The 22,798-nt window shown below is 50.8% G+C and overlaps 6 protein-coding genes across 6 annotated transcripts in view; 5 read left to right on the forward strand and 1 right to left on the reverse strand.

Annotated features, from left to right (window-relative positions):
• Nucleotides 1–456: 456 nt before the first annotated feature.
• Nucleotides 457–2,224, forward strand: BDV14DRAFT_207089 (cytochrome P450; the record flags this gene model as incomplete). Its single annotated transcript, XM_073775074.1, has 1 exon — nt 457–2,224. One exon carries the CDS (start codon nt 457–459, stop codon nt 2,023–2,025), a length of 1,569 nt encoding a protein of 522 aa, XP_073622081.1. The 3' UTR covers nt 2,026–2,224.
• On the reverse strand, nt 2,076–7,959 carry BDV14DRAFT_205989 (ankyrin repeat-containing domain protein; the record flags this gene model as incomplete). The annotated part of the gene is made up of 8 exons (XM_073774823.1): nt 2,076–2,426; nt 2,485–6,770; nt 6,831–6,951; nt 7,016–7,252; nt 7,307–7,378; nt 7,434–7,493; nt 7,549–7,753; nt 7,823–7,959. The coding sequence occupies 8 exons, from the start codon at nt 7,957–7,959 to the stop codon at nt 2,076–2,078; spliced, it is 5,469 nt and encodes a 1,822-aa protein (XP_073622082.1).
• Nucleotides 7,960–8,501: 542 nt separating this feature from the next.
• Nucleotides 8,502–9,699, forward strand: BDV14DRAFT_185338 (uncharacterized protein). Its single transcript, XM_073770649.1, has 2 exons — nt 8,502–8,658; nt 8,719–9,699. The coding sequence occupies exons 1-2, from the start codon at nt 8,553–8,555 to the stop codon at nt 9,525–9,527; spliced, it is 915 nt and encodes a 304-aa protein (XP_073622083.1). The 5' UTR covers nt 8,502–8,552; the 3' UTR covers nt 9,528–9,699.
• A 445-nt stretch (nt 9,700–10,144) lies between these two features.
• BDV14DRAFT_205991 (uncharacterized protein) lies at nt 10,145–13,679 on the forward strand (the record flags this gene model as incomplete). Its single annotated transcript, XM_073774824.1, has 5 exons — nt 10,145–11,534; nt 11,596–12,010; nt 12,073–12,262; nt 12,328–12,600; nt 12,666–13,679. The coding sequence occupies 5 exons, from the start codon at nt 10,145–10,147 to the stop codon at nt 13,677–13,679; spliced, it is 3,282 nt and encodes a 1,093-aa protein (XP_073622084.1).
• Nucleotides 13,680–16,814: 3,135 nt separating this feature from the next.
• BDV14DRAFT_205992 (uncharacterized protein) lies at nt 16,815–17,868 on the forward strand (the record flags this gene model as incomplete). Its single annotated transcript, XM_073774825.1, has 2 exons — nt 16,815–17,360; nt 17,410–17,868. The coding sequence occupies 2 exons, from the start codon at nt 16,815–16,817 to the stop codon at nt 17,866–17,868; spliced, it is 1,005 nt and encodes a 334-aa protein (XP_073622085.1).
• Nucleotides 17,869–19,508: 1,640 nt separating this feature from the next.
• BDV14DRAFT_194052 (uncharacterized protein) overlaps nt 19,509–22,798 on the forward strand; it is a gene marked incomplete at both ends in the record, with an annotated part of 5,378 nt that continues 2,088 nt past the window's right edge. Inside the window, 3 exons of the mRNA XM_073771874.1 lie at nt 19,509–19,709; nt 19,749–20,763; nt 20,813–22,759. Of these exons, the coding sequence (XP_073622086.1) occupies nt 19,509–19,709; nt 19,749–20,763; nt 20,813–22,759 (3,163 nt within the window). The remainder of the gene's footprint in view (nt 19,710–19,748; nt 20,764–20,812; nt 22,760–22,798) is intronic.

The raw sequence follows: 22,798 nt of genomic DNA on the forward strand, positions 1-22,798 counted from the left end.
CGCAGTTCGTTCGCCCGATGTCACGTATTGTGCAGCTGAGGCGGGATTATTGAAGAATGACGACGTAGAAGGGCTCGATTTTCCGAGTGGGAGTACCCCGCGAAGAACGATTCGAATCTAGTAATTTACCCCGTAATACTCGCCTTATCAAAGACCAGCAAGTGGTCAGCGGGTGCAAGTCCTGGGGGTGGAAGAAGAAAGTTGGAAACGTGGAGGAGACCCTGACGCGGGGTAGGATAACCTCAAGCGGCTAGTGCCGCCGATATGAACCGAGAAGAGTCTAGCCAAGATCTGATATCGGCGGCGCTAACTTTATCTGGACGCTTTTCGCCGATGGTGCAGCGACAAGCCCTAACTGCTGTTTTGCTGTGCTGGCATGGGTGTAAGGGTATATCAACCCCTCTACATCTCTACAAAGAGTCGTCATTCATACTTTCTTAACGACAAAACAACACCATGTTCGTCGCCCTAGCCCTCCTCTTCCTCTCCTACCTCACTATAGCATACCTCCTCCTCCCGCTGGTAACCTACATCCGAGACCCCAAATCCCTCCGCAAATATCCAACCTTCCACCCTCTCTCCGGCCTAAGCGACATCCCCTTCCTCCTAGCCGGCCACCGCGGCTTCCGCTCGCGCGAACTGCACGTGCTGCACCAAAAATACCCTATTATCCGCATCGGCCCGAACTCGCTTTCTTACGGCTCCCCTGCCGCAATAAAGGATATATACGGGCACGGTACAAGCTGTGTCAAGGATCGATTCTACAGTGAGACGTCAGGGAGTCATGCGCATTTAGCGGATGTTGTGGATAAAGCAGATCATGCAAGGAAACGCAAAGTGCTCAGTTCCGCGTACGCGATTAAGAATCTGGAAGAGTGGGAGGGGAAAGTAGCTGATATGGCGGGGCGGTTTATTCGTGTCTTTGATAGGAAATGTACCGCGCCTCTACCGCCCACCACCAAGAACCCGCAAGAGGAAGATCTCACGGTTGATTTCCGGTCCTGGACGAATCATTTTACTGTCGCGGCGATGGCGAATATCGGACTGAGCGAGGATTTGGGGTTCCTAGAGGCCGGGAACGACAAAGTACGCTCTGAATCCATGGACGGAACCACAAAACATGTATCCTTTCGCGAATGCCGCGAGGCGTCGGGGACACTGAGCTATAGGTTGATTTGGGCATACGACTGGTTCCATATCATCAAGCGACTGAGCTGTACATTCTCGCCTTACTACCGGAGACTGCACAAGCTAGACGGCGACTGGAACGGTGTCGTCCACAACCGTGCGACAACAAGATTAAAACGATACCTCTCCGGCAAAAAACTAGACGATTTCTTCACGGCAATGATGGAAGACAGGAAAGGCACTCCGCATAATCTTGAGATGGGTGAGATCATGGCTGAGATCAGCATTATGATGAATGCTGGATCCGATACGACGGCGATTTCACTGCGGAATGTCTTGTTCTTCCTGTTGAAGAATCCCCGCGCAATGCAGAAGTTGAGAGATGAACTGGATGAAGTGCTCCATGAGACTGAGCTTGTTGCGCCTTATTCGAAGGTCAAACACCTTCCCTACCTCCGTGCTTGTATTGATGAGAGCCTGCGCATGATGCCGCCTGTCATCTTCGGGTTGCCGAGACGGACGCCCCCAGAGGGTACGAATATCCTGGACGACTTTATCGCGGGTGATACATCAGTTGGTATATCGGCTTATGTGGTTCATCATGATGAGTCGATATTCAAGGACCATGATTGCTACCAACCGGAGCGGTGGCTTGGTGAATCTGGCAAGGCACTGCAGTCATACTTTATCCCGTTTAGCACGGGAGCTAGAGGATGTATTGGAAGGAATATCAGTTATTTGGAGCAGACTGTTTTGTTGGCCTCGCTGATGCATCGGTATGAGTTTGCGCTGCCGTCATCGGATTGGAATCCGCCTGTTCCCGAGACGACGAATTTGAGCCCAGGCCCGATGCCGCTGAAGATTTGGAAGAGGATAAGTGCTGAAAAGATTGCGTAGGGTTCGTGTACATACCAATAGCTTAAATTGTTACAATAACAGAGACAGTATCACGGGCTATTTCCAGGGCTCCCATCCGGACTGCCAAAATCCTCATCAATAGAAAAATTGATGATGGCTTCCATCGTATCATCAATCACGACAGTATCACCCTCATGATGGCTCTCAGCATCTGATCCATTCCCTTCAGAACCCCCCGTGGCACCGGTATCCTCCCGGTTAGTTCCCGGTTCCGAGGGCTCCCTAATCTCCGGCTCTGCCTCGACGTGTAGTCTAAAGACGTGCGGCTCGCCATTTCCTTGCTTGAGATGACCGTGGTAGAGATCGATACGCCCAAAGCACTTCTTGCAGACGACAAAGTCGGAACAGCTTTCGCATTTGTAGACGGGCCCCCAGATCGTCTGGTCACACGAACTACGTCAGCTTTTTATGAGACTGAATGATAGCCATACTACTCACATTCAAACAAACATCACAACCATAGTCGCTGCAGGTATATGGACGGATAAGGCGTGCGGTGTGCCACTCGGCAGAGGAGTCTATTCGTTCTTTGTCGCTTATCATCTCGATTATATCTGCCGATACGTCATGTAGCTTCGCGAGTTCCAGAGGTGTAAATCTCTCTTCCTCCCCACCCAGGCGACACGTTATAGAGACATCAGCTCCCGCATCAAGAAGTATTTCAATGGTATCTTTGGCGCTGTAGGGCTCAGAATACGACACTAAGAAATTAGTTTGCTGACCACGCAGAGCCCAACAAAGCGCGGTCCAGCCGTCCATGTCTGTATGATTCAATCGCCTCAGCCGCTCCTCGCCGGTTGGTGCATGAGCGAGGATCTTCGCGACTGCCTGAGGATGACAGAATTGTGCCGCCCAATGGAGCGCGGTTTTCCCTGTAATGTCTTCAGTTGTAAAATCGTGGTCGCTGACGAGGGCAACGTCGAGATTATTGATGCCGTTGGCCGCGGCGTAGTGGATGGGTAAGCGGTCGAGGCCAGCCCGGTCTTTGAGGGACAAACCCTCGCTTAGGAGGTAATTGATCGTGATGGGGCCAGAGCCAAGCATTGCTGCGCAAAGAAGGTTCGAAATAATAGTGTCGTGAACGGTATGAATTTTCGCACCGCGAGACACCAGCAGCCGAACGATTTGATCAACTTTACGAACGTTCTCCCCACGACGGTCCGCAACCTCATCAGGACTATCAAGCTTCGGATCATATAATGGCATGCATGTTGCCATCAGTGGTGTAGGCCATATTTCACCACCTTGCTGGTTGACATCCGCTCCATGGTCAAGAAGATCTGTGACTATCCCGGTGTTGAGGTGCTTACAGGCAACATGCAGAGCTGTACCTCGATCTCTGGTGAGACCAATATCCAGGTCTGGCCAAGACAGTAACAGATTAACTAGAACCTCAGGTTCCTTGTGAGAAGCTGCGACCATCAGCGGGGTCCAGCCATCCTCCCGCTGAGCGTTGATATCAGCGCCTGCCTGCAACAGCCGCCGCACACATTCTTGGCTTCCGCTATGTACGGCATCGAAGAGGGCTGTTTCCCTGTTCTCTCGGCGTTGTTCCAGGTCTATCCGCCCCTGGAACTCCAACAGAACATTTACACCTTGGATGAACCCATTCCTGGCAGCCAATTGTAGAGGAGTGAAGCCATGATCTGTCATCTCTTTCAGATTCGCACCAGCCTCTGCCAGCAATCTGATAATGTCTGCATTCAGAGAGTAGCCCGATGCGTCGTGGATGGGGCACCAGCCGGACTGATCCCGATGTTCGATGTTGACATTTTTACTAATGAGTAGTTTAACAACTTCAGATTTCCCTCGCTCAGCAGCTGTATTGATAGCACTTGATCCGGAGTCGTCCAGTACCTCGGGATCAGCAGGCCCAGCTAGCATCACGGCGACTAGGTCAGTGCTTATATCCATAGCCAGCGAGAGCAGAGTATCTCCGTTGCCAGTGAGATCATTTGCGGGAGCCCCGGACTCTAGGAGCTTTCGTGCAATATCAATCCGATTATTTACAATAGCAAAGTATATTGCTCCAACCTTGTTGTTGTTGACGAGGGTCACGTTCGCGTTATGGGCAATAAGCCACTCGACAACGTCGCGGTCTCCATGGGTTGCGGCCCACATCAAACCCGTCGAACCGCTGACGTTCACCTGGTCGATTTCAATGGGCGGCGTGTTGTTAATGAGGGTTTCCAAGAGGGCAATTTTTGTCTCCTGTCGAAGATCCTGCTCGCTGCATATTTCAGCTACAAGGGGCGGATCAAGGCATTCGTGGTTGGGATTCGCGCCTCGCTCAAGGAGAAGGCGAACACATTTCACACTTTCGCCGCAAACGGACGCATACCAAAGTGCATTGGTGTCGTTACCTGGTCCGCGAAGGTTTGGGTCAGCCTTCCCCTCGAGCAATGTGTAAACTGTGGTGACATAACCGGACTTCGACGCTGCAATCAACGGGCTCCAACCGTCGTCACCAGGGATAAAGTCAGGTCGAGCCCCAAGCTCAAGAACCATCTTTGTGACTTTCCAGTGCCCCCAAACGGAAGCTATATGAAGAGGTGTTTCAGGCTGAGCTATCTCCAGCATTTCTGGGTCTTTCGCGATCACGGCGCGAACGATGTCGCTGTGCCCATTACTGGCCGCAGCGTACAAAAGACCATAGGTGGCATCTCTCAGAACGCGAGTATTTGCGCCTGCCTTTAAAAGACATTGAACGACATCAAAATTCCCCAGGATCGAAGCAATATACAGGGGTGACGGATACCGCGCAGAGACAGTATCTTTGGGATCGGGCGACACTCCGGCTTTGTGGAGAAGAAACTCAGCGAGACGGTCCATGTCAAGCCAAGCTGCCCTCCAGAGAAGTTGCGACAGCAATGATCTTGCCCCTGCCGCCCCAGTGAATGTTTTGATTCTATGAAGGTCAATATCCTGGCCACCGGCAGTAATGCTGGAGAGAATGCTCTGCGTGTGCTTTAAGGCGCCCTCCTCATCTCCGATTGATACGGCCCGAGCAACAGAAGCAACAGGGCCAGTATCATCCAGTTGATTGGAGTCAGAGGACGTGTCTTGGTCCGGGGTGAAAGAAATTTGTATGCGCTCCAGTTCTTTTCGGCAGGTTTCATCGAGATTCTCCCCGCTGAGGAGCATGTTTAGGGGTGAATCCGCCGCTCTGGGTGCAGGCCGCGAGAATGTATTGCTCATCGCCCAGTACATCCGTGCCCAAGGCAAGAGCGGCTGATCCGAGGACCGGAGTAGGGGCTCAATTTGCGATATAAACTGTGGGTATTTCCCAAGATGATAGGGAAATCCCAACACGACATAAGACATGGTATCATCATCAGCAGCGGCAAAGGATGGTACGAGGTGTTCGGGATCCGCGTCGTACTCGGATATGTAAACTTTGTACAGGCTTTCCAGCCGCACACAGACCTCTGGTGCCGTAAGATAAGCCAGGAGAAACTCGAGGATGCTCGCATGAGGTGCTTGTCCAATCTCATTGAGCAGATAATGGGAGTCCGTGTTAAGCAGGAAATCAGAGACATATGTGCGCACGGTGACCCTATCTCGATCAGAGTCCACCAAGCCAGGGAGATGACATTTCAAAAGGTGAAGTGAGTTGCCCATCTCCTGAGAAGTAAGGGGCGTGGAAAACAAATCATCACGTTTTCCTCTAGCGTAGTAGGCAAGAAGATGTGCAATCTCACATAGCCTCATTGGGCGGTGGCCAAATATCAGCAATTGAAGAATCCATAGCGCCTCCTTCCGTTCAGGAATAGATTTTAATATCCACTGAAGCACTGTGGCAGTGGAGGTCGATGGGTTGATGCGGTTGAAGAGCGGCTCGAAAGCAGACCACGCTCGACGGGTAGCGGTTTTTGGCCAGTTTGTGTGATCCTGAATGATACGCAGAATCTGTTCTAGGTTGCCTTTGTCCATGGACGTATTTCTCTGCAAAACATTTCTTATTTGCTCGGCCCCATAGCCACCTGCACATAGCCGTGAAACGAGACTGTCAATATACGTGGAGTCTAACTTAGGGAACGGCGGCTCCTTTGACATTTCCACCTCGTGATCATACAGACACCACGCGGCAGATTTGTCGGAGTCACTTAAAAGCGATAGCCTCCTTCGGGACGTTGCAATAACGCTTGGAAACGAGTCTGACGAGCCTGCAAGATCGTGAAGCTGATCCCAAACTGCTCTTCTACTCACCGGGTCACATTCATCAACATTTTGTAGGACTAGCAATCCCGTAGCCCCGATATAGTCGGCCACAAATAAATTGAAGAGATTCATCATGTCCTTTACTGTCCACCCGCGTTGCAGTCTATGGAAATCGAGAAATGTCCCAAGCAGCGGTGCGTACGTACTGAATGCAGTCGAAGATTGAAGGGCTGAGGTGCATATCATACGGCCCATGGTGGCCCGGGCAGGGTCGCGCGACGAAAAGGAGAATGTCAAAACCATCGTGTCAGGCCTTTGCGTTTCGCGTAATCTGGAATGGCGTAGAAGGGCCACCTGTTCAGCCAATAACCTGGATTCATCTTCACTTCGGCCCTGAATGTATAGAATCGGAGACTTGCGTGCTGTGGTCCAGTCTATAAATGCCTTACTTTCCAGAAGCCTCCCTGGGCTGACTGATGAATCTCCATTGTATTGGTGTTGAGGAAACGCCAGCGGTAGAAGCATCTTCTGAATTGCGATCCAACGGGGGTCCATGGACCAAGCTGTCAGTGTCAACAGCGGTCAATGAGCGAAGATACTGGTGAGATATTATGGGGACTAACCATGTTTTCGATAGCAAACTATCTTGGCCGCGCCAGGAATTGGAGCAGTCTCACTGGTCGGGTCATCTTGCACGGCGATCTCGGTGTCAATGCCAATGGTGCCGGTAAAATAATCAAACACCTATGGTCACATAAGCCTTTCTGAAGTACGTGGAGGTACCTGGTAAGGTTACTGAAATACCTACTGGATCAGTGTGCTTGGAGCCCTCATGGGAATAAATGCTCAGAATGCGAGTGCGCAAGGTGATACCAGAACTGATAAATAGATCCGTCATCTCCACTAAGGCATCTGCAAGTGGTCGAACGCAGGTGGGAGTTAAGAGAGGCCCCAAAAAAGCCTCCTTATGGGCGTGGAGATAGTTCCATAGCCCGAGGTCAAAGGCCTGAAGGTTCTTTCTCCGCTGGAAGCAGCCCCAAAAAATCTGTCGTGCTGGTCAGACGGTAGCGACCCCAACTTCAAAGGCGTTGATACTCACAAATTGCACCGCGCTGTAAAATATTCCAGGGCAACGCGGCTTCTTGGCGGACGTCCTGTCAAGTGATATGGCCTGGGACAGCCGGTCAGGGCAGTTGGCACCCGACGGAGCGACGGTTACCACTCACCTTCTTCAGAATAGCTGCTCCCAAATCATAGGCCACGAATATACGAGCAGGTGATGAAGACTGGAACGACGATTAGAGATTTGAGATGTGGGCTGAGAGGCATTGGTACATCTACCTCATTTTCACTGTTGGAAGAGCGCAAATCATCCAGGAACCGGGTCGCCTGGTCTTGGATAGCGTCAAATACCAGGTCACCAAGCAGTAGACCTGAGATGTCGGGTTCAAAAACGTATTCTCTTCGTCTTGAGGAGACCGAGTTGTCGATAATATTGTCCAAGCTTAGCCGTCTTTCGGGGTCTACCCCGACAACATGAATGATGCTATATGTGTCAGAAACGCTGGCAAGCCCAATTACTCGCCGGGATCACGAGGCTAGCATTATTACTCACTCAACGTTCGCAGCCTGATTGCCTCCCTCTTGTTGGGACTGGAGTGTGTTCACCAGCCTGAGCTTGGGGGTTCTGTCATCAGGCACTTCTGATCCAGCGGCGCTCGAGGCAGGAGATAATTCCGCACTATTTGCCATTGGAGACGGTTAAAGTTGAAACACCAAATGAATTGGGCCGCAGGCGTTTATTGATGCTCATAATACAATCAATCTTTGGGGCTCAAAATCGAAAATCGGGGTGCTCACGATATGGAAAAGCGGGGATTGTCATCAAATCCATTCGCAAATAAGCGCCCGGTTGGACACTTTCAGCTCCTGATAGAGAATACAGCGTTGTCGCACTGCCAATGTAAGCGCTAAGATGTCAAGCCAGTAAGAGCTGGCATGCCGAGACCACCGGACGGATGGCCAGCCTCGGGGCGCTTACACGTTCAGGACAACTGGGTGGAAGCAGTAGAGCGGGAAGAGGAGTTGTGGCTTGCATGGGAATCCCTGGACGCGCCTTTTGCGTGACCCATTCTGGTCCAAGTTAGGAAATCACAGGAGGCGGACTGCATTAGAAAGGGGATCGTATATCGGGGCGAAACGGGTAGCGAAGTGCCGGAAAAATTACATGGATGTGATATATATAAGCTGTACCCGCCGCATGATTGAAATTTACTTGATAGCACAAGAGTTATCCTTACCAAGATCAAACGTATTCTCTTGCGAGCTGCAAACTTCAATTGACCATGGATGAAAGCGAGCTGTGGCTGAGCGAGACGGAGAGCGAAGATGAGGAGTTTCCCGATCCAACCGCGTTCACGATGGCTTTGAGTTACCAAGGCCCTCCAGGAGGTATAATCTGAGCACTGAGTTCTGCTCATGGGAGATTGCTAACAGCACTAATGTAAGCAGAATTTAGGACGCGCAATCGACCAGGCCAACGTCAGCGACCTACAGTCTCCGCGTTCAGGGGGGGATCCCGGAAAAAGCCAGCCTTCACCACCACCTGTAATGCGAAAGCCATGATTCATGGAGAGATGGGAGGTGACTCCTTGAAGTTTGCAACGCTTTTGGTGTATGAGTTCCACTTCCGATCCTACAAAGGAGCACGCCTGAAGGAGGCAGATATCTTGTTCGAGTTCAAGCCCCTACCGGGAGCGACCGGGCGTATTTCAGTTGCGAAGGTGAGGCCAACTGGAGTGCACAAAATGGAAAAGTCCGACCAAAGTGAGGGCCATGGCGTATATGCAGGCGCAAATGGTGCCTTCCTGCAAGCTGTCGGGGTTGAGGCCGGTGCAGAGAGTTGGGTGGAGAAAGTCGCCAAGTACCACACGGTCATCACAGGAGATCGACCTCAAGACGACTGGGGGGACTATTACGAAGCCCGCTTTTCCCTGGCGGAAAATAAATCTCAAGAAGGCGGAATACCATCGTCTCTAACAGTGTGCATCCTCCTCGAGAGAGATGAGGATGAGGATTTTGTCTGTGTTCCCACAATCTCCGTCAAGCCCAATTTTCTCACCACAGTGGCGACGCTATTCTCATCGAGAGACCCTGACGATCCTATCCTTTTCAATGTGGAGGGGCCGCCTTTCAATATGTTAGATGGTCAGGTAAAAGTTGACGAAAGTGATCTTGGAGCGACCGACTTGGACAGTTTGTGGGACTGCACCATGTACAACGAGTACCAAGGTGCAATCAAACCATCCAAGCCAGGATAATGCGGCAACGTTGAATAGGTAGTTCCAAAGGTACTGGGGAATGCCTACCAATAATCTGCCGGAGTCAGGGAAGAGGGGGTTGGAGGTTTGCTCAGACGCAGATGCATGTTATTCTTTCGCGGTCTCGTATTGTCTGACACCCTTGTAAGACCCGTGACAGCACAATACCATGCATATTGCACATTGTCATTTCAATTGTAGCAGGGGCTGTATCCAATGAGGGTCTGTCTAGCTCCTCTAGGCTCGTTCGCAATATCCGACCGGCGAAGGGATTGGATAGTCGCTGGCTGTTCGCGCCAAAGGCTGCATGTGCGCCCCATGAAACAGCTGAAACTGATGATTGATCAGGTAAGTCATTTTCTGGGGGCCACTGAGGCCGGAGAGAAATTATTACTGTCCCTTGCCCCGGAACGCTGCAGAAGAATTCAGTCATGCTGGAACTATCCTCTGCCTTTGCCTTGGGTATTGTCGGGTAGGATCAAGGTTTCGACTGAAATGCCGTGAGATAGGCAGACACTGAAGTAGACGAGGGGATCCTGACCATTCAAATCACAGTCGAAGCGACAAAAAAATTGCTTGGCTCTCCCACATTTTACCGACCTGTCGCCATTGGCATCATGGATCAAATAGCAGAAGATTTGGCGGATCTTGAATTGGAAGATGAAGCATTCCAGACTGCGTTCATTGGGCCACTGCCCGAGGTCGAGCGCCGAAAGAAGATGGAAGGGATTGTACACCAGTTGGACGATGGAAAAATAACTTGGGAACAATTAGACGAGCAGGAAAAATCATCACTGGAACATCACGACGATAACAATCGAGCAAGGCCGACAATCCTGCATAGGATGGCTGAAAACTGGGCAAACAAGGATTTCAGGAAACTTCCGCTTGACGAGCGCAAAAAGATTGCCTTGTTCCTTCTTGACAAGAGGATCCGACATGATAACAGAAGCGATGACCCGATCCTGACTGTCGCCATAGGTTATCACAGAATAGACTTTGTGGAGTTTATCATTGCTAATCGCCCAAACCTGCTTCAGGACCTTCTTGTATCGACCGATGTGGAAGGGATGAATTGTCTTCATAAAGCATTTAAACACACAATGCGGGATGCGTGGATTGCGATGGTCAAGCAAAAGAAAACAGAGCACCTAGCGAAAACCATGTCGATAGTCACTAGGTTGCTTGAACAGGCAAATTCGGCATCCATCACTGCAAAGGATGAATCGGGCAACACACCAATTCACTATGCCATGGATTATCGACTGTGCCATATACCGCGAGCATACGAATATGATGGCAAGGAGTATAGGTATGAGCACATCGTGCGGTTGCTTTTGAATCGCGCGGAGGGTGGACTGGATAGGGTAGACGTCCTCTTCAATAATATGGGCCAATCTCCATACAGTTACTATGTCATTGCCGAGGATCATATTGCGGAACAACAACGCAGGAAAGCGGTTGCGGCAACGTCGGTTCCGGAGTTTAGGGCCTTACGAGAGGAGGGTACGAAAAAGGAGATCATCGATCTTAAAAGACCATTGGCGAAGCAAACAGCTCGGGAATCCGCTGGGCGACTGCCAGCGACGGAGATGCCGGTGCAAATAGCCCCTTATTCAAAGCCAGGAGTCTCAGCACCACGAGAAGCCCTGAAGCTTCTGAAAGAGCCACAGAAAATCGGTGGCCTTGCTGTGACTCCGACCTCTGGGGCAAAGGAGATCGAACTGTTAGAGCCAAGGCTAGCGACCGTGATTCGCAGGCCAACAACGTCACTGAACATCGAACGTGACGAGGGGCAGCACAAGTCTGTATCGGAGGCAAAGAGGTTGTCCAAATCTCCCAACTCAGAAAGTTCGAAAATCCAGAGCAAAGCGGGAAAGGTGTCGTGGCCCGGGGAGGAAGAAAAGGAGGCCGCGAGAAGTATACTAACGTTCCTGAAATGCTTCTTCATCCGCAATAGCACAGATAGGGATGCGAAAGACTTGTTATATGGAAAAGTTGCTTCCGGTAGGGGGAAGACGAATCTGTTGACATTGGCAAGACGTTCTGACCTGGCTTTCTTTCGCAGACAAAAACCTCTTCTTCGATGCCAGTCACCTGCGTGGTAGGAAAGTCGACGATGTCGTCAATCTAATAGAGAAAGTGTCGCTGGCTGGTGGATTCGAAGACACCCTCTCCTATGTCAAAATCCCACGACTAGCGTTCGAGAGACAAGCGCCAGCAATGTCGCAGCATAGAATGAACGTTGCAAATGAGAAAAGACAACTTAACAAAGGTGCCGACGATGGCGCTAAAGGTCGCAACACGCTGATCAAAGTTTTTGACGAACTCGTCCGGGTGAAAGTGCGCAGGATCCTGCGCCTTCACGTGGAGGACAACGGCGACGAATGGGCTCATACAGATACAGCAATTGAGCAAGCAATTAGAGGCTATAGCAAGTTTCCTAGTGGCCAGGCTCGACAGGCGCTAGAGGTTAGCGAATGGTAGGTGCTACTCTTATGGACTTTTGATCGGGCTCAAAGCGCTTACTATTGAACCACGATAGGGACTGGTGTAAGCCGGATATAAGCCTGGACGTGATAGATCACACAGCCCCGACAGTTGAGCATCTTCACCTGCATTGGAGTGGAAGTCAGAGTGTTCTGCACGGCTGGGCTAGTAATGAACATGGCGTACCATTGTTATGCCGAAACACAAGATCATCGCTATCGAAGGTCACCCTGCACGCATATCAGGTAAGTAGTTGTTCTTGTTTCCAAATATTCAGCAAAACTACCACGATATATTGTGACATCTACAGGGACTAGAGAGCAGCGCTCGTAGAGACGTCGCCATAAATCAATTTTGTACTTTGATCGAGGAAAGAACAAAAGGGAGGGTGAAAGTTGTACCGGACCTGCTCTCTAAAAGTGCGGTCGGGAGCGCAATACACGAGGGGGAACAGGATTCGCTCAACGGGGAGCAGTCCGAGAAACCGCGCTCAGATGCATGGATCCGGGCTATGGAAAAGTTCCGCAAGTCGTTGATCAGCCTGCATCGTGACGGGTTGTTGGGTGAGCCGCCACGAGTGAAGGTGAGTGTCCTCTGGCTTAGAGGATGATGGAGATTTCCCATTGTGGCTAAAGCCCCTCTAATCAGGTTGCTTTAATCGACGACGGAGTTGACCTTCACGATTTCAACACCTATAACAACACTGCTCTCTATAGCGGGGTGAGCTATTGTTGTGGCAGCAGAGGAGATGAAAACGCTTGGTGGAAGTCCACTGGGGGGCACGGTACTATAATGGCCAACATGATTAGTCGAATCAACCCATTTGTTAAACTCGACGTGATCAAGATTCAGAGCAGCCCGTCGTACATACACGGGGAGGAAGGACGCAGCATCAGCCCAAGGAGCGCAGCTGATGCCATAAACGCCGCAGTCATGCACGGGGCGGACATCATATCGATGTCGTGGACAATAACCAATTTGGAATACCGACTGTCTCTGATAATCGACAATGCTCCGGATGAAGAACGTGACAAGAAGCGCGCGGACTACAGTGAACTGCGGCTCCTTCGAACCGCGATCTCAAAGGCAGTCAAAAATAACAAACGCCTCCTGATATGCTCGGCAGCAGACGACATCCGACTTATTGGGGATAACACTCTGCCGTACAGCGAGGCTCCCACGCAGATTCTTCGTATTGGATCCGCTGGGCCCATGGCGAATCGAGACCCAGGTTCAGGGAGCGCAGGTTCCATCACTTATTACCTGCCGGGTAACCAAGTCGCGGAGGAGCAGAGGGCGCATTCGTCAAAGCCAGTTGTGTATCACAATGGATCGTCCGTCTCAACCGCACTGGCAGCGGGGCTCGCTTCGCTGATCATGTATTGCGGTCACTGCCTTCACTCATGCGGGGCCGGCGAAGAATACCTGACCAGGGCGCGTGCGTTAAGACATCATAATAACATGCGAAAGGCCTTCAAAAACATCAATACTTACCTTGAATGGAAAGATGACGACAAGATTATTCCGGTCTGGGGAATCTTCGGACAAAAGGCTAGCCAGCTCGACAAGGCGACCACTGGCCAGGATAAGATCAAAATCCTCGCTGAACTGATGACATATCTGTGTCATGATGTGAGTCATGTTCCTGGCGTCGCAGAGTGATAAGCCGAGACGAAGTGAGTGGATTTCTTTCGAGAGTGGGTGTTGAGAGGGAGAGGTCTGAGACGTAAACAGTGCGGGAAAGAAGGGAGCCCGACCACGTGCCTGCAGAGGGTACCTCTTTCCATTTTTGGACAAATATCAATACTCTATTCTCTCCATCTAATGATATGGCTTTCTGCCTGTTCCTCATCTTCATCCTCATCTTCATGCCCATCTCCATAATCCTCCCCTCATAGTCCCCATAACCAAGCCCACTTCCGCTCCAAGGCTCGCCATCTATCTTTGTTGCTATCATCCCAATAACGTCTATATGAGCAGGTACATCCTGGAGTTCAGTCTCAATCCTAGCGCGCTCTGAGTTTTCCTGATACCCGAAAGGATACTCATCATAATCGACAATTTTTCCAGGACTACCAAAGGGCTCGAGGTCCTTCAATCGCGCCTCATCCCAGAAAACATAGCCCTGATTCCGCAGCTCATAGTTGGCGGGTGCATTCGTCTTCCACATTCTCAGTCTCTGCTGTGCCCATATCCAGCCGTAACTCTGTGCAGACACCTTTTCGTCCTGAACCATTTGTCATAGGTGCCAAGGACTATCGGCAGGCTGCAATTGCCCGTCAAAAGCCAAATATTGGTCTGCCTGGTGCAACTGTACAAGCTTTATTCTTCTTTCTTAAGCAACAAGAAATAGATGGAGTATTATGGACTATTTCCTGCCAGCATCTTGGTATCTTGTACAACTATATTTTTAAAGTCTTGTACTAATATAGTTCTTTTAATAGAAACAAGAGCTGTATCAATCTTCCCTGGCTCTATTCAGTCGTACGCTAATCTTATCCTTAACAAGCTCCTTGTCAAGGTGCGGGCTCAGGAGTGCATTCAGAATAGAATAACGAAGTAGATACACGGGCAGAACGCAGGATCAGGCTATCAGACAGGCGCTTAGTATAACAAGACGTCGCTCAGAGATCAGGAACAGGATCAACACCGGAGTCGGGGAAGTATCAGTCAACCAGGCGGTCAGAGCAGGCAGAATCTCGCGATCCTCATTCCGGGCATGGTGCCCGGAATGAGGCTCCAAGCTGGCACCGTGACACTCCTTCCAGAACTTGATAAGTATCACGACTGCCTGCAAGTCATGATCCCGAGCGTGACGAGCAACGGAGTACCGCGAGTTCGACGACATCGAACTGACTGATACGCGAGAGGTCACGTGGAGACCTTATTCCGGGCATCGTGCCCGGGATGAGGATCGCGAGATACTGCCTGTTCCGACCGCCTACTAATCTCGGTTAGCCTCGCTCCGCGAGGATCCATCCGCGTGTTTGTTTACGATCCTCTTTGAATGCCTTCATGCTTTGAATTCCGTACATAGAGTACCAGATAGATCAATTCAAGTCTACTGATTGGCTCGCCGTCTTAATAAGAAGCATACTGTACTATCTGGAGATGAACTACGCCTTGCTACAAAGATAAAGAAGCTAAATCCTATATATCTTCCCCAGACAGCGGATAAACCTGTCAGATAAGGTCAGGGTCGTCCTGCTAAGCGTCGGATCGGACCTTAGGTATTCTGATATCAAAAAGAAGAAGAGCAAAGTAAGACGGCGAGCCTATCAGAAGACTTGAATTGATCTATCTGGTACTCTATGTACGGAATTCAAAGCATGAAGGCATTCAAAGAGGATCGTAAACAAACACGCGGATGGACCCTCGCGGAGCGAGGCTAACCGAGATGAGTAGGCGGTCGGAACAGGCAGTATCTCGCGATCCTCATCCCGGGCACGATGCCCGGAATAAGGTCTACCCAGGTACTTGAAATCCACGTGACCTCTTCGTCACGCTCGGGATCATGACTTGCAGGCAGTCGTGATAAGCAACACCGCAATTGGCCTATCATCATATAGGACAAGGTTTAAGACTTCTTCAGGATACTGGTGGAACCAGGTAAAGAGCAAACCAAGACATTTTGAGCCTACAGTACCTTGCTGTCAACCAAGGTGGACTTGGATTACTTACTAAGCCAATCGGACATCGCCTTCCTCGTTCAGTTGATCTACATATCGCTGATGTGGCCTATCGTTTCAGAAGGATACATGATATCATATTACCCCTCTTCTTTGGGGTCGAATGAGGCCTCTGGCCAGATACATAAGCTCTATACAGAGTACAGACTGTAGATAGAAGAGCAAGACCTTCGATATTCATTCATTTTTATATATCGATTAGTCACCCAGCTGGTATCCACCAATAAGAAGCCACCTCTGCCGCTCATACTTGCCGGGGTTCACGGGACCACGCGGGATCTCGAGAGGTTATCACGACCACTCACAGGTCATGACATCGACCGCGACGAGCAACAAGAAACCGCAGGCTCGACGGGGAACCGCTGGAGTCGACGAGGGCTCGACGACGTCGAACTGATTAGTAAGCGAGATCGACTCGGTCGTGGGTATTCTGCCGGTACGCCGACCGCCTACTGAACTTGGCTAGCCTCGCACTGCGAGGGCTGTTAAGGCGGTGAACCAAGTGACCGCAATATGGCGGCTTCCCTTATGGACGTCTGCGTGCCATCAGAATAACAACAACAACATCACAATTAGTTATTGAAGAAGCTTCATACTGAGTTCTACGCTCAGATAGTCATTTGTTGACCTTCATTATCATCTATATCACTACTATATCGGGTCGTCATCGTATACGGCCTCGATTTCCTTTCATTTGGTGACCAGTGCCGGGCGCGTATCAACGCCGACTTGCGTGAAGGCAGTGTGGGTCGTGAATTGGTACGTTCTTATTCGTCCGTGGGTTCCTTTGTGGAACCAGGTTAATCTTCTATACGCAACAGTAGCGACAAGGTCATCGCTATCAGATCACACTCCCTTTCTCCTCGCGACCAGCGAGGACCGTCGATACGAGTTTGGCTTATGGTGTGTTGGTGTGCTTTGTTATAACGCCATCCTCACGTCACACCACAATAAACAATAACCCTAGCCACGGTTAGGGTTAACTCTGCTATATCTCGTGACGTCTTCTACGGAGGCCTCTGAGAGTGGTTCATTGGTTCCACCACTCCTTCCTCCAACACCTCCTACTCCTCCAGATCCTCCTGCAGTAACACCAAACCACCAAAAGATGACTAACGGCGACCCTACCTTCGGCGGGAAGTTGGGGGAGGATGTCGACTTGTTCTTGGATCAGTGCCGCGTTCGTTGGTTTGGTAGAAACCTGGGAGGCGAAGACCTCGCCTTGGCAATCGCCACAACGACATTGGGAGGCTTGCGGGATGCCGCGGAGCGGTACGCGAGAACACTCACAAAGGACGAGCGGAAGGATTGGAACATCCTGCACGACAAGTTAAGGGAGAAGTTCCAAGAAAAAGAGGATCCCAATCGGGATATTCTAGCATTGCGGAGAGTGTCGCGGTTTGCTCAGGACACGGGAGAGAGCACCAAGGCCTATTTGGAGCGGGCCCGGGACTTGGAAGTCGAGCTTCCGGCTGACCCGAAATGGCAAGGACTCCTCACGGGAGGAGTGGTTGATGGTCTTCGGAATGAGACATCAAAGAAGGTCCTTATCGCCCAAATGGAGGCGCGCGGCGCCGACAACCCGTTTAGAATGGATGAGATTACACGGGTAATCACGAGCTTGGAAGACGGACCTCCGAAAACATCAATCAAAGTTAGGCCGCCGCAACCCGGGATAAATGCTCGCGGAATCGATTAAACAGCAGACCGAATGGATGAAGGCAAGTGCCTCGGAACACAAGGAGGCGTTCGAGGAGGTTAGCAAAAGGATCTCGGCCTTGGAGAGACCCGCACCGCAACAGAGACCTGAAGGGCAACTCAGACAACCCCTCGAGCCGATCGCCAACCGGAAATGCTACCCATGCGGGAAGTATGGTCATTTGGCCTCTTCGTGTACGGAGCCAGCGCCAGCACAAGACGCCCCAAAGCCTCCTCAGATCTTGGCGCGGCCGGCTTCGACGCCTGCGACGTCTACCACACCCGGTACCACTAGCATGACGGTGGCGGCGAATGTTGAACTGATCGACTTGGGAGACGGTCGCCTTGACAACTGGTCCGGAATGAACGCGGTGCAGCTCACCTACTCAGGAGGGGCACTCGATCGAGCGTACGCCTTGGGGGAGAAACGGGTCCATGAAGAGGCCTTTGATACGACATCCTAGAGGCCAAGAAGGAGGCCACGGAGAATGAAGGGGAAGCGGCCCCCAGCAGAGAGGCGGCATGTGGAAGCTATTCGCAATGAGCAACAATTAGACTTTGAGAGGCTCTTCGGTCGTACAACCGCCGAGATCAGCTTGGCACAACTTGTTGACATCTCGCCACTGGCTAGGGTGTCCATTGGTCGACTCCTTAAACTACAACCGAAGCAAGTTCAGAAGGCTAAAGGGAAAGCACCGGAGCCAAGATCTGACACTGAACGGCCTTCCCGCCCGCAACGTCAGAGGAGAAGTCAGTCCGCCGCAGTGGGTCTGCATGCAGTACGGGACACGGATGTGGAGCACGACGATATGCTTCAACCTAAAGATCCGGAGAGTTTGACCCTATTTCACACAAAAGGGGTCATCCAAGTCATGTGTCGTGATGAGAAAATTAGAGGCACGGAGACCGATCGGATTTAGTTGGACGGTGGTTGCTGTGGGAACATCGTTCCCAGATCGGTGGTCAGAAAGCTGAATGCCAAAGTCGTACCCGTGGAGACAATCCACGGGGAATTGGCGGACGGCGCACCTACGGTATTCAATTTTGCTGTAAGGATGGTTTTAACCATTGCCGGAAACACTAAGGCCATTGCGGCCCTGGTCGCCGAGGGCGACCCAAATCTTTCACGGGGAGCGAGGCATGGGACGTGGGTTGGATCGTGATCTCGGCATCCTGAAGAACATGGTCTTGTCAGCATTGGCTAAATGGAAATAGAATGCGGACGGGGGACTGCGAACCCAGGGTAGACCAAATCTCTTGAGCACCCTGTTAACGGTCTCTGGCGGGTTCACGGCGAGCACATTGATATAGTCACCGCCAGCGTAGGTCGGGGACGGGAGCCTGAATGCAATGCTTCGCTTCTCTCTGACCCTGCCTGGCCCAAAGAGCACCGTGACTCGGTCCATGCGCGCTTCTAGCACATTGTACCTCAGGCTGGACATTCGCGTCGATGGGGTGATTTCGACGTCGAGGCCGTTGAGGTCCTCCCCGGACAATGCCTCTGAGTTACCCGAGACCGCTGGCCAGAACAAGGTGTCGGCCCTTTGCCACGAAGCGCGCGGAGCCAATGTTAGTGTAGCCAAATCCCGACTGCTCCAGACAATTGGAGGCGCCCGGGTCTGTTGTAGCCGGTCCGAATCAGCTAGTGGCCTGAGCACCTTGGGGGTTGATCCTAGAAGAATTGTCGGTACAACATTACGGTTATCTCGAGCAGGACCAGGTTCATGGTGATTGGCGGTCCTTATCGGCGGTTCTCGGATTGACGAGGCTGAAAAGGCAGAATCAGCCGGGCTTGAAGGCGATCTCTCCAAGACCAATCAACATTAGTAACCAATAAAACCGACATGTCAGCGACAGACTGACATGGTCTAGCCGTACTTGCTTTATCCGTGCTGTGCTCAGGAGTATATGATTGGCTTTCTGGGTAGGACTGCCTCGCAGCAACAAGCGCCCTATTACCCCTCTCATTTCCTTCGAGCAGACAAACCAGGCTTTATATTTCGGATCAGCCCCATAAGCAATGGAGAATTTCGAATTTTTCTCACGCAGATTCCTGGCCCCTAAATCGACCAAGCCTTAACATCTCAAATTCTTTTTTTCTAGGATGGAAAGCGCTGCACAAGCCATTCTGGTGACTTTGCTGCTTGGTTTGGGGTTTCTTAAAGTTCGTTCCGGTGGTTGGTGGAAATCAGTCTCCCTACCAGTGATACCGCCCGGAAACACCAGAGAAGGCTCTCCTGAGAAAGACACCGATCGAACTTCTACTCTACAATCCTCTCCACTCCCTCCAAGTACTTGCCCCCCAGTCGCAGAGCAGAACCATTTCCTCTCTCCCTATACGCAGTCTACACCGTCTGCTCCCCAGCAAGCAATCCTTCCTTCCAAGAAACCCACAGACTATACCGTGGGCTGGATTTGCGCCATAGTAACAGAATATGCAGCGGCACAAGTGTTTCTTGACGAAGAGCATGAGGCACCAGACTTTGTGACACCAGGCGACACTAATGATTACACACTGGGCAGAATTGGGAACCACAACGTCGTCATCGCTGTCTTACCTGATGGTGAATACGGAACCGCGTCCGCGGCCATGGTAGCCACCAATATGCAGAATAGCTTCCCCAACGTTCGAATCGGGTTGTTGGTTGGCATCGGTGGCGGTGTGCCAAGTGAGAGGCATGATATTCGTCTGGGCGATGTTGTTGTCAGTGCACCCCGGGGTGGTAAAGGTGGTGTGTTCCAGTATGACTTTGGCAAAACAATGCAAGGTCGTTCCTTCCAACACACTCGGTACCTTAATCAGCCTCCGATAGTTCTCCGCACCGCACTGGCAGGACTGCGAGCCAAATACGAGATAAAAGGACATCAGATTGAAAGCACAATTAACAGCATTCTGCACCAAAACACAAGGCTTAGACAAAAGTATGGGCGGCCACCGGGAAATGCTGATACACTATTCAGAGCCGAAGTGACCCATAATCCAAAGGGCTGTGCAGACTTCTGTGCTAGTAATCCATTAAATATCATCCAGCGGCGCGTGCGAACTACGAACGAACAGAATCCAGCTATTCACTATGGGCTCATCGCCTCTGCGAATCAAGTGATGAAGGATGCATTGGTGCGCGATCAGCTGGCAGCTGAGAATGATATCCTCTGTTTTGAGATGGAGGCCGCGGGGCTGATGAATCAGTTCCCTTGTCTTGTAATTCGTGGTATATGTGACTATTCGGACTCGCATAAGAATAAGGAGTGGCAAGGCTTTGCAGCGATGACAGCGGCTGCGTATGCAAGTGATATGCTCCGTCGGATTCCCCCAAATTTGGTTGAGGCTGAGAAGAAGATCAGTGAAATTTTACTTGGTATTTAAGTCTTGAAAATATAGTTTAATATGCGCTAATCCTTCTACAGGCATCCATGATATTGCAAAAGAGGACCGGGACCTATCAGAGCAAATCCGAGACAATGCAAAGGCGCAGCTTGAAGCGCAGAATAAATTCGCCAAAGAAAGGTTGTCTGACAAAGAACAAAAATGTCACCAGCTGTTTCGCCTTACTAGTGGCAGCGAGGGGGGCGACACATATGAGTGGTATAAGAATCGAGTGGAGGATAGGGTTGAGAACACATGCATATGGTTCCTCCAGCACGAGAACTTCCAGGAGTGGTTGCAAAACGAGTCTGGGCCCTTACTAGTCTCGGCAGATCCTGGCTGTGGAAAGTCAGTGTTGGCGCGGTACCTAATTGACAACTACCTGCCGCGATCAGCAACAATTTGCTACTTCTTTTTTAAAGACAAAGTTCAAGACAAAGTCCAGCAAGCGCTTTGCGCGCTGCTTCACCAACTCTTCTCTCAAAAGCCATATCTAATCAAACATGCCATGGAAGAGTACAGCAAGGACGGGGAAAGTCTAATCAACTCGACAGAATCGCTGTGGAAGGTTCTACGAAACGCGGTTAGCGATCCCCAATCAGGGAAAATTATAATTGTCCTTGACGCCCTAGACGAATGCAGCGAATTGGATTTTCCAGACCTGACGCGGAACGTGGAGAGTCACTTTCATGGCGACCAGTTGAGCCAGGGCAAGCTAAAGTATCTTCTAACATGTCGTCCATATGAGTCCATCGTGTCCGAATTTGGCAGCCTATTGCGCACCTTTCCGAATATTCGTATACCAGGGGAGGAGGAGTCGGAAACCATTAGTTATGAGGTGAATCATGTTATCACCCACAGGGTTAATCAGCTGTCGCAGAAGAAAAATCTCTCATCCAAAGTCCAGAGACAGCTGGAGGAAGGGCTGCGGCAGACCCCCCACCGTACCTATCTCTGGGTACACCTTGTGTTTAACTACTTGGTGGAAGAAAACTTCAAAAAGACACCAAAAGGGGTTGAGTCTACCTTGAAAGTGCTTCCAAGAAGCGTTAATGCGGCATATGAGCAAATCCTCAACAGGTCTAAGGAGTACTTGGTGGTTCGGAAAGCCTTGAGTATTATCTTGGCCGCGAGCCGACCGCTAACACTTGCCGAGATGAACATTGCTATGAGTGTAGATGCTACATCACAGTGCATTAATGACCTTGACTTGGAGGATGAAGAAGACTTTAAACTGCGCTTTAGAACACTGTGTGGCTTGTTTATCTTAATTTATCAGGGCAGGCTTTATTTCCTCCATCAAACGGCTCGCGAGTTTCTTCTGGGAGATTTGAGATCATCTACTACTGCTCCATTACATACACGCTGGTATCGCTCCATTGCTATTACTCAGGCGCACGAGGTCCTTGCAACTATTTGCGTACACTATCTTAACATGTTTAATTCTGATACAACAATTTCAACAGATGCAGAACAAGACGACAGCATTTTCACTAGTAGCCATGACTTCTTGGAATACGCAGCAAAAGTCTGGACTACTCACTGCCGGGAGGCCGGTAGCATTGCTGACGCGGCCGTACTACAGTCCACTCTAAAGATTTGTGACCCAGATTCTAGCAGCTATGCAGCATGGTTTAGAATCTTTTGGGAGACTACAGGTTTGGAACCTACCAAGCATTTTACGGATCTTATGCTAGCGTCGTACTGCGGCCATAGTGCCACTGCTAAGCTACTTCTCGAAAATGGAGCCGAGATTGACGCTAAAGACGTTTATTATGGTCAAACACCTCTATCATGGGCTGCAGAGAATGGACATGCGGCGGTTATCAAGCTTCTCCTTGAGACTGGAAACGTGGACGTGGATTCCAAGGACTCTCAGGCAGGTCGAACACCTCTATCATGGGCTGCAGAGAATGGACATGTGGCGGTTGTCAAGCTTCTCCTTGAGTCAGGAAAGGTGGATGTGGATTCCAAGGACTCTCAGTATGGTCAAACCCCTCTATCATGGGCGGCAGAGAATGGACATG

The sequence above is a fragment of the Aspergillus stella-maris genome (assembly GCF_047715825.1).
Source record: "Aspergillus stella-maris strain CBS 113639 unplaced genomic scaffold BDV14scaffold_113, whole genome shotgun sequence".
Lineage (NCBI taxonomy): Eukaryota > Fungi > Ascomycota > Eurotiomycetes > Eurotiales > Aspergillaceae > Aspergillus > Aspergillus stella-maris.

Bases quoted from the DNA above. Each gene is read 5' to 3' on its own strand.
- BDV14DRAFT_185338 (XM_073770649.1), top strand. From the start codon at position 8,553: ATGGATGAAAGCGAGCTGTGGCTGAGCGAGACGGAGAGCGAAGATGAG. The intron at 8,659-8,718 runs GTATAATCTGAG...TAATGTAAGCAG, and splicing joins TTACCAAGGCCCTCCAGGAG to AATTTAGGACGCGCAATCGA.